Source organism: Asterias amurensis, chromosome 22 (genome assembly GCF_032118995.1).
Source record: "Asterias amurensis chromosome 22, ASM3211899v1".
In the NCBI taxonomy this organism is placed as follows: Eukaryota; Metazoa; Echinodermata; class Asteroidea; order Forcipulatida; family Asteriidae; genus Asterias; species Asterias amurensis.
In genome coordinates, this window is record NC_092669.1 from 3847534 (window position 1) to 3865426 (window position 17893).

General features: G+C 39.1%; 1 protein-coding gene across 1 annotated transcript; it reads right to left on the reverse strand.

Annotated features, from left to right (window-relative positions):
- Positions 1 to 13811: 13811 nt before the first annotated feature.
- LOC139954048 (uncharacterized) lies at positions 13812 to 16626 on the reverse strand. Its single transcript, XM_071953711.1, has 4 exons — positions 16569 to 16626; positions 15832 to 16155; positions 14553 to 14741; positions 13812 to 14095 (listed from the first exon to the last, which is right to left on the reverse strand). The coding sequence occupies exons 1-4, from the start codon at positions 16624 to 16626 to the stop codon at positions 13812 to 13814; spliced, it is 855 nt and encodes a 284-aa protein (XP_071809812.1).
- Positions 16627 to 17893: the final 1267 nt, after the last annotated feature.

Here is a 17893-nt window from a genome sequence, read left to right on the forward strand (position 1 = left end):
ATCGTGAGCGACAAAAGTGGTTAACCAAGCAGGAAGTCGCTCCTAATTTTGTAGTAATCGTGACTCGACTAAGCAATCAAAAGGTGCAATTTCCCATGAGTTACGCTTTAGTTCCATAGAAGACAGTTCAAGTTACGCTTAATTCATTTCATCAAACCCCTATACATTTACGTTTTAAGACACACTACGTTCCTTCAATTGCTTTCATCCCGTTAAGGTACGCGAATCCCTCAATCCACATTGAAACGCAGCTAAGCTTACGTTTAAGATACGCATACGTTATTTCAAGTTACGCTTTCATTCCAATAAAAGGTATGCTTTTAATCCCGAGTCGAGCTACGCTTACGTTGTAAGATACGCAGCTACGCTTGACTATTATTACCAAACGCATCAAGTGCCTTTAAAATTGAACTTGTTAAAATAATTGGTATGTCGAAATGCCAACCTTTCACATTTTAAGCTCAAAAACATACATGTGTTTCTACATACCTCCATGATATTCTTCATCAAAGTACATCCAGCCGTTAGATGGTTGCAGATCAGATTTATCTCTGGTAAACACAGCGGAGTTTAACTCGCAGACTTTATCATCTTCGCAGTAGTTGAATGACTTACATGCATCTTCTTGCAGACAGAAGACCGCACAAGTGACTTCAGAACGAGCCGTAGCGCTGCGGTAGACTTTACCACGGAGTGCGTGATCACGAATTGGGCCGTGGTAGAAAGTATGTTGGGTTCCTTTTCTTATTTGGTCAGTACGGGAGTCGTTTTGGCATGGAATATTGAATCCACCAGAAGCGACTGCAGCGTAGACTAGCAACGAAACAGCAGTTAGAAATACAGGGATACCCATGATGTCAGGCTGTACTTTACCATATTATAAACTGTGATGAGGTTGTTTTTCGAAGAATTGTTTAATATTTTTTTATTTTTTTTTAAACGTGAAGAGTTTTACTTTTCTGTGTTTTTGATGTAGATTGTAAACAAAATAATGCACCACGAAAACCCTCAAATAATTTTAGCAGAAGTAATACGAACAGTGTGGCAGAGACCCGTTCTATTATCAAAATGGTGGCTATCACGCACCGCGTTTCATCAGTGATCATTCGTTTTACACGTTCAAAGCACCGTCGCACGTCCAGATCTTGCCAATGCCCAATCACAAGCTCGATACTGAAGGCTCCACCCTACTCGGACCGTTGTCTTTGTTAAACGCTATACATATTCATGTTATTCAATAGAGCAGGAGAGCTGGAGGCATGTGTAAGCCCCAGGAAAATTATCTTATTGTCTGCTCCTTGTAAAGCATGCAGGTAGCGGACAATCACTCACAAGGTAGTGTTAGCATTCATTACTAAGCAAGCAGGGTGTGTAAAAAACATGCAACAATAGCCTATACAGTATAATACCACTACTTGTGAGCTCAATCCAACATGTGCAAGTCCCTTTGGTTGTGCAGTTGGAGTCTAACAATGTAGGTGTGCTCAACTTGTAAAGAGAAAGTCTGCTGTTCACATTCAAATAAGATTACGTTCGTCTGTGGGATATTCAGGTCGACTGTTCACATTCAAATAAGATTACGTTCATCTGTAATGATATTCAGGACTGCTGCTCACATTCAAATAAGATTACGTTCATCTGTAATAATATTCAGGACTGCTGTTCACATTCAAATAAGATAACGTTCATCTGTTATGATATTCAGGACTGCTGTTCACATTCAAATAAGATAACGTTCATCTGTAATGATATTCAGGACTGCTGTTCACATTCAAATAAGATAACGTTCATCTGTAATGATATTCAGGACTGCTGTTCACATTCAAATAAGATAACGTTCATCTGTAATGATATTCAGGACTGCTGTTCACATTCAAATAAGATTACGTTCATCTGTAATGATATTCAGGACTGCTGTTCACATTCAAATAAGATAACGTTCATCTGTAATGATATTCAGGACTGCTGTTCACATTCAAATAAGATAACGTTCATCTGTAATGATATTCAGGACTGCTGTTCACATTCAAATAAGATTACGTTCATCTGTAATGATATTCAGGACTGCTGTTCACATTCAAACAAGATAACGTTCATCTGTAATGATATTAAGGACTGCTGTTCACATTCAAATAAGATAACGTTCATCTGTAATGATATTCAGAACTGCTGTTCACATTCAAATAAGATTACGTTCGTCTGTAATGATATTCAGGTCTGCTGCTCACATTCAAATAAGATTAGTTGGTCACTTACAAAATTATATTTTTCTTCTCTTTTTAAACCCTACTTTGTGTGATCCCTACTGGATTTTGGAGTTTCAATCCTATGATATGAATATGGTGTTTTTGTGTTTGCATAATAACATAATAACAGTAAGTAAGGACGCTGGAGTATCAGCTTTAACAGTTATAAATAAATCTTTATGTTATTCGGCCACAGTGACACCCAACATGCTTCACCCAGCCCCTTCTTAACATATATTTCTTTGCAAAATAGTTTAATAGTCAGGTAGCTTAGCGAATGGATGTGGACGTTCCGGACAAAAGCACCAAATTTTGTCCACGTGTTCCTTAATACCTAAGCTTTGCATTTTTGATAGGAACCACCTCACCAAAATGTATTATGGCGGCCATCTTGGATTTCCAAGATGGCCGCCATTTAAAAACCTGTTTTTGCCAGTATCTCACCTCCTGAGTCACCTAGGATCACAATTATGGTGTCTAGATATACATTTCCATGGTCAAGGAATACATCTTCACCACTTAGAAAAGCAACAGTGCTTTTTTTTCTTTGTATGGCGGCCATCTTGGATTTTTAAGATGGTAACCATATGAAAAACCCATATTTGCCGGTATCTCGCCTCCAAAATTACATAGAATCACAAATAGTGTGTCCAAATATATATTTCCATGGTCAATGGATCCAACTGTACCACTCTACAAAACAATTCCACCATCTTGGTTGGCAAAAGTTTGTTTACTTGTGTGTAAATGTATACAGATACGAACTTTACAGTCGAATAATCATGATTCTTAGCCGCTGTTGCTGCAAAAATTGGTTCGGATCAAAAGAAGGGTTAAAGTTCTTTCGCTTCCCTGAAGTTGACAAGTTTCAGGATCAAAATAAAGCGTGGATAGATGCCGAAACACGTCCGCCAGTGCAACAGGCATAAGATTGGCAACCTTCACGACATGATGATCATGATATTCATGACCGGATATGCATGCATGCTAGCCCACCTTGTTGAGCTGTTAATGGCTCCGCTTTTAACATCGGTCTCATCACTGTCGTGGCGGAGCCATTAACAGCTCAACAAGGTGGGCTACATGCATGCATGCATGGTGTGACCACTTTGTGTCCGGTAAATCATTCATTATTTCCGTGTTATTGTTAGCAAGTAGAAGTACAGACTCTAGTCTATGTTGTTAGTTAGCGTTTTCCTCGATAGTTGGATTATTCATATTGGAAAGAATGTCACACAGAACTGCCAGTTTTCCCATAATAATAAGTTTGAGACATCACACATTTTCTTCCTGTTCCATCTACCTCCCAAAAATGGTTTAGAGAATTATATAGAGAATAGTGCATTTTTTCTTTCATTTTCACACAGTCCCACAGTACGAGTATCACACATTTTCATGTATCCACATTTTGCTCGCAAAGCATAAAGAAGGGTTACCGTCACTTGCCAATGAACTGATCGTTTTAAAAGTCAGAATGGAAGGGGCCTACATACATGGTTGCTGGGAAGAGAGAATACTGGTCTTTAACAATTACCAATGGTGTCCAGTGTCTTAACAGCCCCCAGCTGGCACAAGGGTAGAGTTGTCTGACAACTGGTGATTTTTCGTTTAAGACACAGCCAGTTTCATTTCATTTTGCTGTTCTCTCAAGTAATTTCAAACGTGCAGATTCCAGTGTGCTATGAAATTTAACCTTTTGCAGTTGTACTAGGTGGGGTATGACCCAAGTTGTCAAGTAGCAAATTTGTGATCCAGATCACTGAACGAAGGAGGTGAGATATTGAATGGGTTTATACTTAGCAGCCATACTGAAGGTGATCGATGGCCTGCTTTTCCAAGTGGTACAGTTGCACTCCTTGATCATAACAATATATATTAAGAAGCCATTATTGTTACTCTAAGTGACTTAAAGGTGAGATATTGGCAAATACGTTTTTGTCTTCTTATGACGGCCATCTTGAAAACCCAAGATGACCACTACATAAAAAACCCAAGATGGCCGCCATCCAAAACAAAGAAGGCACTGCTGCTCTTCTGAGTGGTACAGTTAGATTCATTGACCATGAAAATGTATATTTGGTCACCATAATTGTGATTAAAAGTGATTTAGAACATGAGATATTGATAAAATGTGTCTTTTCTTCATATAGCGGCCATCTTGAAAACCCAATATGGCCCTATATAAAAGAAAGAAGACACTGCTGCTCTTCTAAGTGGTACAGTTGGATCCATTGACCATGGAAATATATATTTGGACACACTATTTGATTCTATGTATCTTTGGAGGCGAGATACCGGCAAATATGGGTTTTTCATATGGATCTCAAATCATCTCAAATATGGTCATAAGCTGCCTGACTAGTCAGGTAGCTTAGCGAATGGATGTGGACGTTCCGGACAAAAGCACCAAATTTTGTCCACGTGTTCCTTAATACCTAAGCTTTGCATTTTTGATAGGAACCACCTCACCAACACGTATTATGGCGGCCATCTTGGATTTCCAAGATGGCCGCCATTTAAAAACCTGTTTTTGCCAGTATCTCACCTCCTGAGTCACCTAGGATCACAATTATGGTGTCTAGATATACATTTCCATGGTCAAGGAATACATCTTCACCACTTAGAAAAGCAACAGTGCTTTATTTTCTTTGTATGGCGGCCATCTTGGATTTTTAAGATGGTAACCATATGAAAAACCCATATTTGCCGGTATCTCGACTCCAAAATTACATAGAATCACAAATAGTGTGTCCAAATATTTATTTCCATGGTCAATGGATCCAACTGTACCACTCAGAAGAGCAGCAGTGCCTTCTTTCTTTTATAAAGCGGCCATCTTGGGTTTTCAAGATGGCCGCCATATGCAGAAAACACACATTTTATCAATAGCTCACCTTCTAAATCACTTATAACCACAATTTTGGTGACCAAATATACATTTTCATGGTCGATGAATTTAATTGTACCACTCAGAATAGACCTTTCTTTTGACACGTCACGAGTCACGTGACAAAACAATTCCACCATCTTGGTTGGCAAAAGTTTGTTTACTTGTGTGTAAATGTATACAGATACGAACTTTACAGTCGAATAATCATGATTCTTAGCCGCTGTTGCTGCAAAAATTGGTTCGGATCAAAAGAAGGGTTAAAGTTTTTTCGCTTCCCTGAAGTTGACAAGTTTCAGGATCAAAATAAAGCGTGGATAGATGCCGAAACACGTCCGCCGGTGCAACAGACATAAGATTGGCAACCTTCACGACATGATGATCATGATATTCATGACCGGATATGCATGCATGCTAGCCCACCTTGTTGAGCTGTTAATGGCTCCGCTTTTAACATCGGTCTCATCACTGTCACGACAGTGATGAGACCGATGTTAAAAGCGGAGCCATTAACAGCTCAACAAGGTGGGCTACATGCATGCATGCATGGTGTGACCACTTTGTGTCCGGTAAATCATTCATTATTTCCGTGTTATTGTTAGCAAGTAGAAGTACAGACTCTAGTCTATGTTGTTAGTTAGCGTTTTCCTCGATAGTTGGATTATTCATATTGGAAAGAATGTCACACAGAACTGCCAGTTTTCTCATCATAATAAATTTGAGACATCACACATTTTCTTCCTGTTCCATCTACCTCCCAAAAATGGTTTAGAGAATTATAAAGAGAATAGTGCATTTTTTCTTTCATTTTCACACAGTCCCACAGTACGAGTATCACACATTTTCATGTATCCACATTTTGCTCGCAAAGCATAAAGAAGGGTTACCGTCACTTGCCAATGAACTGATCGTTTTAAAAGTCAGAATGGAAGGGGCCTACATACATGGTTGCTGGGAAGAGAGAATACTGGTCTTTAACAATTACCAATGGTGTCCAGTGTCTTAACAGCCCCCAGCTGGCACAAGGGTAGAGTTGTCTGACAACTGGTGATTTTTCGTTTAAGACACAGCCAGTTTCATTTCATTTTGCTGTTCTCTCAAGTAATTTCAAACGTGCAGATTCCAGTGTGCTTTGAAATTTAACCTTTTGCAGTTGTACTAGGTGGGGTATGACCCAAGTTGTCAAGTAGCAAATTTGTGATCCAGATCACTGAACGAAGGAGGTGAGATATTGAATGGGTTTATACTTAGCAGCCATACTGAAGGTGATCGATGGCCTGCTTTTCCAAGTGGTACAGTTGCACTCCTTGACCATAACAATATATATTAAGAAGCCATTATTGTTACTCTAAGTGACTTAAAGGTGAGATATTGGCAAATACGTTTTTGTCTTCTTATGACGGCCATCTTGAAAACCCAAGATGACCACTACATAAAAAACCCAAGATGGCCGCCATCCAAAACAAAGAAGGCACTGCTGCTCTTCTGAGTGGTACAGTTAGATTCATTGACCATGAAAATGTATATTTGGTCACCATAATTGTGATTAAAAGTGATTTAGAACATGAGATATTGATAAAATGTGTCTTTTCTTCATATAGCGGCCATCTTGAAAACCCAATATGGCCCTATATAAAAGAAAGAAGACACTGCTGCTCTTCTAAGTGGTACAGTTGGATCCATTGACCATGGAAATATATATTTGGACACACTATTTGATTCTATGTAACTTTGGAGGCGAGATACCGGCAAATATGGGTTTTTCATATGGTTACCATCTTAAAAATCCAAGATGGCCGCCATACAAAGAAAATAAAGCACTGTTGCTTTTCTAAGTGGTGAAGATGTATTCCTTGACCATGGAAATGTATATCTAGACACCATAATTGTGATCCTAGGTGACTCAGGAAGTGAGATACTGGCAAAAACAGGTTTTTAAATGGCGGCCATCTTGGAAATCCAAGATGGCCGCCATAATACATCTTGGTGAGGTGGTTCCTATCATAAATGCAAAGCTTAGGTATTAAGGAACACGTGGACAAAATTTGGTGCTTTTGTCCGGAACGTCCACATCCATCTCAAATATGGTCATAAGCTGCCTGACTATAAGAGGGTACTTAAAAATAATTACAAAATATTCCCCTTTTCGCTTTTTCCTTTGGTTAAATTTGGCTGGGCACTAGTTGACAACAGCAATTCTTAGTAAATCTTTCCTTAATAATGAATGCTAACACTACACTGTCTTGTGAGTGATTGTCCGCTACCTGCATGCTTTACAAGGAGCAGACAATAAGAGAATTTTCCTTGGGCTTACACATGCCTCCAGCTCTCCTGCTCTATTGAATAACATGAATATGTATAGCGTTTAACAATGACAACGGTCCGAGTAGGGTGGAGCCTTCAGTATCGAGCTTGTGATTGGGCATTGGCAAGATCTGGACGTGCGACGGTGCTTTGAATGTGTAAAACGAATGATCACTATCTAGACCACGATTTGACGGTTGAGTTAATCCTTTGTTTCTCCCCTGAATCTTCGCATTTCATGTCCGTAGAGTAAGATGTCGATGAAGCAGTATACAGCGCGTGGTCTTTCGAAAAACGATCCAGGCCAAAAGTGGGCGTTGCGCTTGCGTTTAAAGTTATAAAACAAAGTACAAAAAAAATAAAGTAACAAAATCACCCCCTTTCCCTAATAGTATGAAGAGAATGGGTGTTAATGTTGTAGTTATATTGTTTGACACCCACTTGATATTAAGTCTATACTGCAGTTAATGGAAAAGGATAAGAAAAACCAAAGGCTGATAATCTCAAATGAGGGTTGAAACAAATAAGACTGGGTAAAATACCATAGAACTTAAAATAGTAGATATAACCCTGTTCAGAACCTGAACAGCATCTTAAAAACAAAACAAAACATAAAATTATTTGTTGCATTTCAATAACAAAGTTAATGGGCTGAATGTTTCACATCACTGTGTTTCTAATGGATGAGTTTTCCCTCTTGCCCAAACCATGCTCTTCTGTCCCTTTAACACCTTTGAGTATGAAATTGACTAAAAACCTTGAGGCGTCAAGCTTTACTTCCTGCCTTTACAAGTCCAGGAACGCAATCGATTACCAACCTTTCCAGAACAAATATGTCATCATATTGGTGTCATGTATCAAGCACTGTGTTTCATCTAGATCGCGATTTGAAGCTGAGATGTTTGAGGGTTGAGTTTATCATTTATATATCCAACGCAGACCTGGCTCGCTTCTACCTTGATTCATTTACATTGGAGTAATAAGATAACAATACGGCACTAATTGTACCAAACTCGTGGTCTTTAGGCAACCTTCGAGGTTGGAAGGGGGCGTTCCGTCCGTACTTCGTAAAGGGAAGGTACACGTTTGGTAATTGTCAAACACAAGTCTTCTCACTCGGTGTATCCCAATATAAGCATAAAATAACAAGCCTGTGAAAATTTGAGCTAAATTGGTCATCGAAGTTGTGAGAAAAAGATGCGAGAAAAAAACATCCTTAATGGACGATTTTGTGTGCTTTCAGATAGGAATGAAAGACCTCTGGCTAGAAGTCTTTTATTATTTGAGTGAAATTACCTCTTTCTCAAAATCTATGCTACTTCAGAGGGAGCCGTTTCTCACAATGTTGTATACTATCAACAGCTCTCCAATGCTTGTTACCAAGTCAGTTTTTAAGTAAAAATTTGTTTTGAGTAATCACCAAACCTGTACCTTCCCTTTAAACACCATTGTGATTAAAAATTTAAAATTGGGAAAATAGTATTAATAACAACAAGAGATGTTTCGCAGCGCTGTGATACGAAACAGTTAAAAGCACTCACAATAACATCATGGAGCTATAAAACTTCCCTGCATGAGGTGTTGATTTTGATCGTAATGAGGCAGTTCCTTTTGGAGTTATTGTACACTCGCCACTAGAAAAGACAGGTTACCAAACATAAACCATGCTGTGTTCGCTGATGCTTTAATGTAGCTATAGCTTTTTACCCTCGTTTGATTTCAAGTCTGTTGCCACCTTAACATGATCCATCAGTGCAATAACAACAACCTTAAGCCACAAACCTAAATTTAAAGGTACTGAACACTATTGGTAATTACTCAAAATAATTTTAGCATAAAACCTTATTTGGTAACGAGTAATGGGGAGCTGTTGATAGTATAAAACACAGTAAGAAACGACTCCCTCTGGAAAAAAAAGTAGTTTTCGAGAAAGCAGTAGTTTTCGACGAATTTGATATCGAGACCTAGATTAGATTATGAGCTAATCATATCAATCATCTGAAAGCACATGTTTTCGTGTGAGAATGGTTCTTCCATTACTACCTTGCAACTTCGACGACCAATTGAGATCAAATATTCACAGGTTCATGCATATGTTGAGATACACCAAGTGAGAAGACAATTACCAATATTGTCCAGTATCTTTAACAAGATTGTCGGAGCTTAGCCCGTAATACTTATCATTTCGTTGGTTATTGATATCACTGCATTTCAAGTGGACGAAGTTTTGGTGAACCACAATTTTGGTACAATTGTCAATATAAAAATGTATTGGATACTGATAAACAATTCAAGGTCTATTTAAGATAGTAGAAGTGTATGTTTTGTATTTATTGATAAATTTGGAAAAGGGTTTTATTAGTTTCTATTGCAACCATGTCCTATACAAAAGGGGATTTCAACTTGCCCCCCAAAAATGCTTTCGATAGCGAATAAATTACATATGTGACCATCAACTTAAAACAAAAACAGCAATTACGAGGACACAAAATGGATGGAGTATATCAAAAGAAAGTATGATCAAAGTTTTTATTAAAATTACCACTTATACATGTACATAACGTGCATATTGTAATAAATAAAATATTTTGAGAAAAAAAGGTGTCAATTTTAATATTATTTTACACAATGTTCTTAGAACTCTTAGAAGTTTTGACAGGGCTTTTCTTCCTGCAGCTGTGAAGATCTGGAACAGCCTACCATCATCGGTTATCTCAGACATTACTACCCAGGGCATGCAGTCATTCAAATGTAGAGTAAATAAATACCTTAAGTAACGTCCTGTTTTACGGCAATTATGATTGCAGGTGATGCTAGTTGTTGTGTCTCTCATCACTTTCTAGTGAGTGAGGCATAGTCCAAAAACCATTATCTCCTTTTCTTTTCTTCTTGTTTTTGTTTATCGTGGAATGGTCTGTTGAAACAAGCTCTTAGCTATCCCTATGGGATATTATGCTTGTCTTTTCAGGGGGCACTCCTTAAAAAAAATAACAAAAAATTAATAAAAAAGCGCTGACCACGCGAGGCCATTAATATTTGTTGCAGTTGTAATACTTCTAAAAAGTAAACTTGTATTGCCATTTATAGGAGTAACAACAACAAAAAATATGCCATTAAAGGCACTGGACACTATTGGTAATTACTCAAAATAATGTTTAGCATAAAATCTTACTTCACAATAGAGGGTTGTTGGTAGTATAAAACATAGTGACAAACTGATCCCTCTGAAGTAACGTAGTTTTTGAGAAAGAAGTAAATAGACAAAAACTGCTACCCCGAAGGTCGCATGGTATAAGTCATCCGAACAGTTTTAACTCTTATTATGATTCACTTTTATTTGTTCAAACACAAAATAAATTAATTTAAAAGAATGCATAATAGTTGAAGATGCTAACACGCAAACAGCTTACAGTGATCTATACTATTAAAAGCGTAACCTGCGCCATCTTGGATTGAAAATTAGAAGGTCCAGTGGTATGGCATCCTTGTGGAATCCAACACGGTTGTTTGTGTGGAATTCAATACGTTTGTGTGGTTTTAGACGTCGGGTTGCAAGTCTGCAAAACCCGGATCCAAACTCGCACTTACAAGTCATGTGATTGGAGGAAGTTTGGGCGGCGACCGTGCGTCAACCACTGGTCGATGTTGTTACCAGACTTCCTAGAAATCTTTCTGACAGGCGACTCATTGGACAGTGTTTCGCAGATGGTGCTCCGGATTGGTTCATTCATTGCCCCTTGAACGCCCACCCGCCATTCGATCCGCCCTTTTTGGTCAGGTTACTTTCGTGTTGTACTAAGCATGGTTCTCCGGATTGGTTCATTCATTGCCGCGAAGGGTCGAAAGGGTCGAAGAGGCTGGGTGCCAGGACAAATCCGAAACCAATCTCACGAATTTGACCGAATTTGCATTGAATGGATTAAGTACCGTAGATTGATGTTTCGCAGGTGACCATGTGTCAACCACTGGTCGACGTTGTTATCAGACTTCCTAGAAATGCTTCTGCGGGTGACTCATTTGTTGAAAAGATTAAATGGAGAATATTTATAAAAAAGCATTCACTTCCAAACGGCATGAGAATTATCATGATGAACAAGGATGGGATCAAACGGAAGCTTAATAATTTGGAAACATTGGGTAGGGCCGGCTATAGGTTGGAAGGTGTCTAAGGGAATTTACAATTAATAACATTTTGGGGGTGGGGGCCTTACACAAAGAGCCATTCTGGTCAGTGTATTGTGAGTGGTGTGTTGTCTGGTTTGAGACAGGCCACCTGTTGCTTGGTGAAGAAGGTCGCCGTGGGACCACTTTAGGTTGACAGTGGGTGGCGACCTTGGACCTTTTGCCAGTAAACTCAAATGGGTACATGAATTCCGTTTTAGAATACGGTCTGTTCATGGAGGTATAATGTTGCAGTTTCAGAGTTTAACCATGGCGGGAGAATTGTGAAACCATTCCTTACTCTATGGTGAAATTTATACACACACGTCAAAGGCTGTTTTGAAGCTGTAAAAAAAAGAACTTTGCTTTGCATTTGGTCAAAGTTGTTAAGCAAAACGACATTAAGTTTCCTTTTGAATAAGTCCATTCACAAAATTGGTTAAAGCAGTGTGTCGGTCAGGTCTCAGAATGTACATTTTGCCAAATCCATTATGAAGATTAATTTAGTCATCGGCCCGTCGGGTTGGTTACTGATGGAGATAATATTAACAAAAGAGACCTCGTGCGGCTGAATGGGGTACATTTTTAGGAGTTTGTCTATTGACCCAAACTGGACGTAACAAACCCTAAACATGACTTGACATGCTTTCTGAAAGTGAAATAAGTTAGAGAAAATTAAGGAGTGGGGACGAGTTTATCGTTTTTATTTAGTTTGTGTTATAGGGTTCCAGAGATATGGGATGTATGGAGGTTTGTTCCTAGAGCAGCGTGAACATGAACTTGTGTCGTTTGTCGTTCAAATTTCGCGAGATGCAATAAGCCCAAAGTGACAATAAAACAAAACCAGACCTGCCAAGTCTCGTCACGCATTAGGCGTGAGACTCACGCACTTGGGCTCTGTCTCACGCTCACACGCACATCAACCATTATTCGGGCGAGAACGGGAAACAAAATTAACGACATTTTTTGTACAAAATTTGTACAAACAGAGCGCAAAATTGCAGATTGCGCACGCGTTTGCTCATCCAGTAGGTTCAGCTCAAATTCGGCAGAGCGCAAAACGCTTATTGCGCACAAGTTTGTTCCGATTCTTTTAGCAAATTCGTTGAAATGCGCTCCACTAGCGAAGACACAACAGGCAGAAGAAGTGAGCGATTGATTTTGGACATCATTTTTAGTCTATTTTTTTCAAGTTTGGAAGGATATAATCTGACACAATCGAACCTCCACATTAACCATCAACATCTCCTGTGTGTACCTCAAGTGAGTTTTAATTATTCTGAGGAGGCTTTTGATGCATTTTGAAACACTTTTTGTCCACAATTAAATTTCACATTGTTTTATTTATTTATAAAAAAAAAAAATAAAAAAAAGGTTGGGCGGCGATTTAAAAAGGCCTTCTTAAACTGGCAATTTTTTTTCCGGGGGGATGGGGGTTGAGCTTTGAAAAATCTCACACATAGCTAGCCTCTGGACTTGGCATCTCTGCCTGCAAAACACTTTTTTGACGTTCACGTTAAGTGCTCCCGTTATACATGCAGCCTATTGACCAGAAAGTTTACAAGACCAATTCAGATGAGAATAAACTAAAAAGAGGCCTACGCTCTTACCACCCCACCCCCCCCCCCCCCGAAAAAAAACAGTAGATAAATTAGATTTGTGGCACACAGCATGTTCCAAAAACACGCTTTACTTATAGTGCTGTAGCAACGCTATGTATCGTGGGACGTAAAAATGTCATTTTTGACGATGTTTTTTAAAAAGGAAATGCAAGCATTATGAATGTATATTGAGTGTGTGGAGAAAGTTTTGGTAGTGTAGTACAAAAGAAACTTTAGTTATTGCTGGCTAACGGTCAGTTTCACCTATCAACGCTGATTTTGAAAAACGTGTAGCGTTAGGGAGGCCCAACATATTAGACCCTTATAAGGATCACGGGGGAGCCTTATAGTTTCTAGATGCATAAGGTACGTTGTCTAACCCAAAACGAGGTGGGTACAGCCACTGCAAGTAGTGGTGGACGTGCGAAATAGCTTCATTTTGGGTTAGAATTATGACGCCATGCATAAATATTGAGAGAGGCGTATAACACCCTCACCCACATTTCGAAATATTTGTGTAAAGGATTTTTATATCCTAGCGGGGTGCCGCGCGAAGCGCGGCATCCCGCTAGTCTATATTAATTGCTTTTAAGATTGACTTTCTTTCTTTTCTTAATCGGTGCAAAAGGTGTAAAAGATCCAATTTACACGATTGTAGTACGAAGTAATACCGATGTAGTTGACAGTAACCCTCCTGGTCTCATCATGCCACTCCAAGAAGGGGGTAACCTCGCCCCCTTTACCCACCTTGATGGTTCCATGGTCGTAGGTCAACCAGAACCGACGGTACTCCAACTCGGACATGATGCCCGGGGTAGATTTCTCAGCGTAGGGCGATGTCTGGCAACGTCTCTCGCATTGAACAACAGACCTGGTGTTGATCCAGCCACCAATGACTGAGGGGTAAAGGGCAAAAATCCACATTGTTATACAAACCCAATATAATACTTCAAACTTCTTGTTAATCTGAAATTTGGAAAGAAAATCATCTAATTTTGTGATCCCGATATGATTTGTTTCTTTATATGTTGTTACCTTGTGTTGTTGCGTATTAAATGTGAATGACATCTAGCAATCCTTGTGTACGTAAAATCTGGTTATGGACGTTTTGAAAAAACATGATAAGAACAAAATGTACAATAGCGCTTGGTAACCATTTTTAGGTATTTTAAATTAAATTCTGCTTATCACGACCATCGTTACACCTCCTTTTTTTTTGTTTTTTTTTATTTTTTAAGGTTGCTTAAAAAGATGTTTTGTAAAGAAACAAACCACCAGTTATACGGGCGTTTAGAAGCTAATGGTCAATTGTAACTTGGCCGTTCAGCATTTCACTATTGGAATTCATCTTACCTACAAGGTAGTATGACGTCTCATCCGTAAATTCAGAGAGAGACAAATGTGCGTCATTTGTGCCTTTCACGGAGAAGTCAAGTCTGAATACGTCACTTGACAGGAGCCGTGGATAGATGTAATTAAAGGCTTCATTACCGCTAACTACATCAACTGGACACTCTGTGGAGGAAAAAACAAAGGATATTAAAATCAGGGACAAGATTTAATAAACTATTAACTCAAAAAGAAAGACAAAGTTATTAAGATTTCAAAACGAAACCGCGATAAAACAGATCCAACAAAAGTCCCTCAAAGTATAACTTGTTGTCAAACAAAACATTATTGGTCAACTAGTGGATATTATTACTCAACTAGTCGCGCATCAAATAGCTGCGACTTCGAAACTAGTCGCGATACTCCCATTGCCCAAGATGCATCGCGATATATTGTTTGTCACAGGCGCATGAAGTGAAACTCGTGCTGAAAGGATTGATGGATTGTTTCACTGATGTGTGGTTGTGTTTTGTAAGTATAAGTTATGTTGTCGTGAATCGTGAGCGACAAAAGTGGTTAACCAAGCATGAAGTCGCTTCTCATTTCTAGTAATCGTGACTCGACTAAGCAATCAAAAGGTGTAATTTCCCATGAGTTACGCTTTAGTTCCATAAAAGATAACAATTCAAATTACGCTTCATTCATTTCATCAAACCCCTATATACATTAACGTTGTAGGATACACCACGTACCTTCAATTGCTTTCATACCATTAAGGTACGCGAATCCCTCAATCTACATTGAAACGCAGCTAAGCTTACGTTCTAAGATACGCATACGTTACTTCAAATTACGCTTACATTCCAATAAAAGGTATATATGCTTTCAATCCAGAGTCAAGCTACGCTTACGTTCCAAGATACGCAGCTACGCTTACGTTCTAAGATACGCTTACGTTCCTTCAAGTTACGCTTACATTCCAATAAAAGGTATGCTTTCAATCCAGAGTCAAGCTACGCTTACGTTCCAAGATACGCAGCTACGCTTACGTTCCAAGATACGCAGCTACGCTTACGTTTTAAGATACGCTTACGTTCCTTTAAGTTACACTTTCATTCAAACAAAAGTTACGCTTTTAATACTGAGTCAAGCTACGCTTACGTTGTAAGATACGCAGCTACGCTTGACAATTATTACCATACGCATCAAGTGCCTTTAAAATTGAACTTGTTATAAAACTGGTACGTTGAAAGGCCAACCTTTCACATTTTAAGCTCAAAAACATAGATGTGTTCCTACATACTTCCATGATATTCTTCATCAAAGTACATCCAGCCGTTAGATGGTTGCAGATCAGATTTATCTCTGGTAAACACAGCGTAGTTTAACTCGCAGACTTCAGCATCTTCGCAGTAGTTGAATGACTTACAGGCATCTTCTTGCAGACAGAAGACCGCACAAGTAACTTTGGAACGAGCCGTAGCGCTGCGGTAGACTTTACCACGGAGTGCGTGATCACGTATTGGTCCGTGGTAGAAAGTATGTTGAGTTCCTTTTCTTATTTGGTCAGTGCGGGTGCCGTTTTGGCATGGGATATTGAATCGACCTGAAGCGACTGCAGCGTAGACTAACAACAAAGCAGCAGTTAGAAATACAGGGATACCCATGACGTCACGCTGTACGTTACCATTATAAGCTGAGATGAGAGGCTAACTTTTAAACGAGACTACTGTTATAATGGTGATCCATACACGGAGAGTGTATCATTACTATGAAGATATCAGTAAACAAAGAAATGTACGAAAACCATCCGATGAATCAGCAGAAGTAATGCCAGCAGTGCGGCTGCGACCAAATCTATGAACAAAATGGCGTCTATTAAGCACTGTGTTTAATCTTTATCATCGAATTAAAGTTCAGATTTGTGATGGTTGGGTTCATCTGTTGTATCTAACACACACGCTTGGCTCGAATCTACTCAACGTATGTACCGTGGAGTGAGTTACCGAAGTACACAACGACTTAAGCAACAACCCTAACCGTAGCCGTAGTCGTAGCCGTAGTCGTAGCCGTGTAGCCGCCAATTATGGTACTTCATACTCCATTAGCGTCAGTAACGACTTCATAAAAATCAATGCGGCGCACAAAGAAAACGCTTCACGTTAGATTGTTTTGCAATTGCGGGTATTGTTTGTATACTTTGGCGTAAAATTAACCTTCTAACTAGATGGAAAGGTGCGTCACGTTCGGTTTTTTTTTACGCCATCATCAACGAACTATGGACTAACATAAAACAGGCGCTGGCACTGGGCACAAAATATGTTTATAGGCAAATTATACCCTTGGATATCTGAGTTCGATTGTTTCGATTGAACCCCCCCCCCCCAAAAAAAAAAAAAAATAAATAAATAAATAAATAAAATTATCTCGAAAGGTAAATCACAGATATCGCGGATGTCGACGAAATTTTTGAGCGGTTAATGCCCATGTTAATGTTCGATGATTGGTGTACACAAACTGAGAAACGTTTATGCAAGCATGACACGTCTCTCGCATCGAAAATGTATTAAATTCATCTCCGAAAATAATTCCCTAAAAAGGGAACGTATTATTCTCGTATTAAGTGTCAGCAGCTGCAGTGCTTCTTTACCGAGTTCATTTATTGGTCATTAATGTTCAGGGTAATTACCAAATAGGATTCCTAGGGTACTAGTTCTTTGGTATCATTATTGTCAAAGACCAGGGGTCGATTTCACAAAGAGTTAGGACTAGTCCTAAGGGATATCAAAAACGTACAGCTAGTCCTAAGTTAGGACTAGTAACTCGTCCTAACTCGAAATAAGACTAGTCCTAACTCTTTGTGAAATCCACCCCTGGGCCCAATTTCATGGCTCTGCTTACCGCCGAATTCTGCGCTTACGATCGCGATTCACCGCTTACGTGCAAGCGCCGAATTTCTGCGCTAACCTTGCAAGCGTAGAATGCCTAGTAACGTGGAGTACGCACGCGCAGAAGCCAAAATTCGCCGCTGACCCATGAAATACGCTTGCCGTAAGCACAGAATTCCCTGCTTCCGTAAGCGCCGATTCTGTGCTTACGGTAAGCAGAGCCATGAAATTGGGCCCTGTATTTTCACTTGCATTTTGATGCAAAAATTTTAACTCAGTTCTTCATAGAAGTTGCAAGAGAATAATACAATAATAAAATTTAAAAAACACCATTGCTACACAAGTTTGTGTGCTTTCAGAAGCCATTGAGTGGCTTTTAAAAATATTTGAGTGAACAATTACTTCTTTCGCTAAAACTACGTTACTTCAGAGGGAGCCGTTTCTCGCACTGTTGTATAATAATAATATCAACAGCTT

What these genes read in the sequence shown, in the direction of transcription:
- LOC139954048 (XM_071953711.1), bottom strand. Translation starts at nt 16,626, where the DNA reads ATGAAGTACCATAATTGGCGGCTACACGGCTACGACTACGGCTACGAC. An exon ending in TGATGAAGAATATCATGGAA is followed by an intron (nt 14,742 to 15,831) that starts GTATGTAGGAAC and finishes TGTCCCTGATTT; the next exon opens with TAATATCCTTTGTTTTTTCC. An exon ending in GACGTCATACTACCTTGTAG is followed by an intron (nt 14,096 to 14,552) that starts GTAAGATGAATT and finishes TTTACCCCTCAG; the next exon opens with TCATTGGTGGCTGGATCAAC.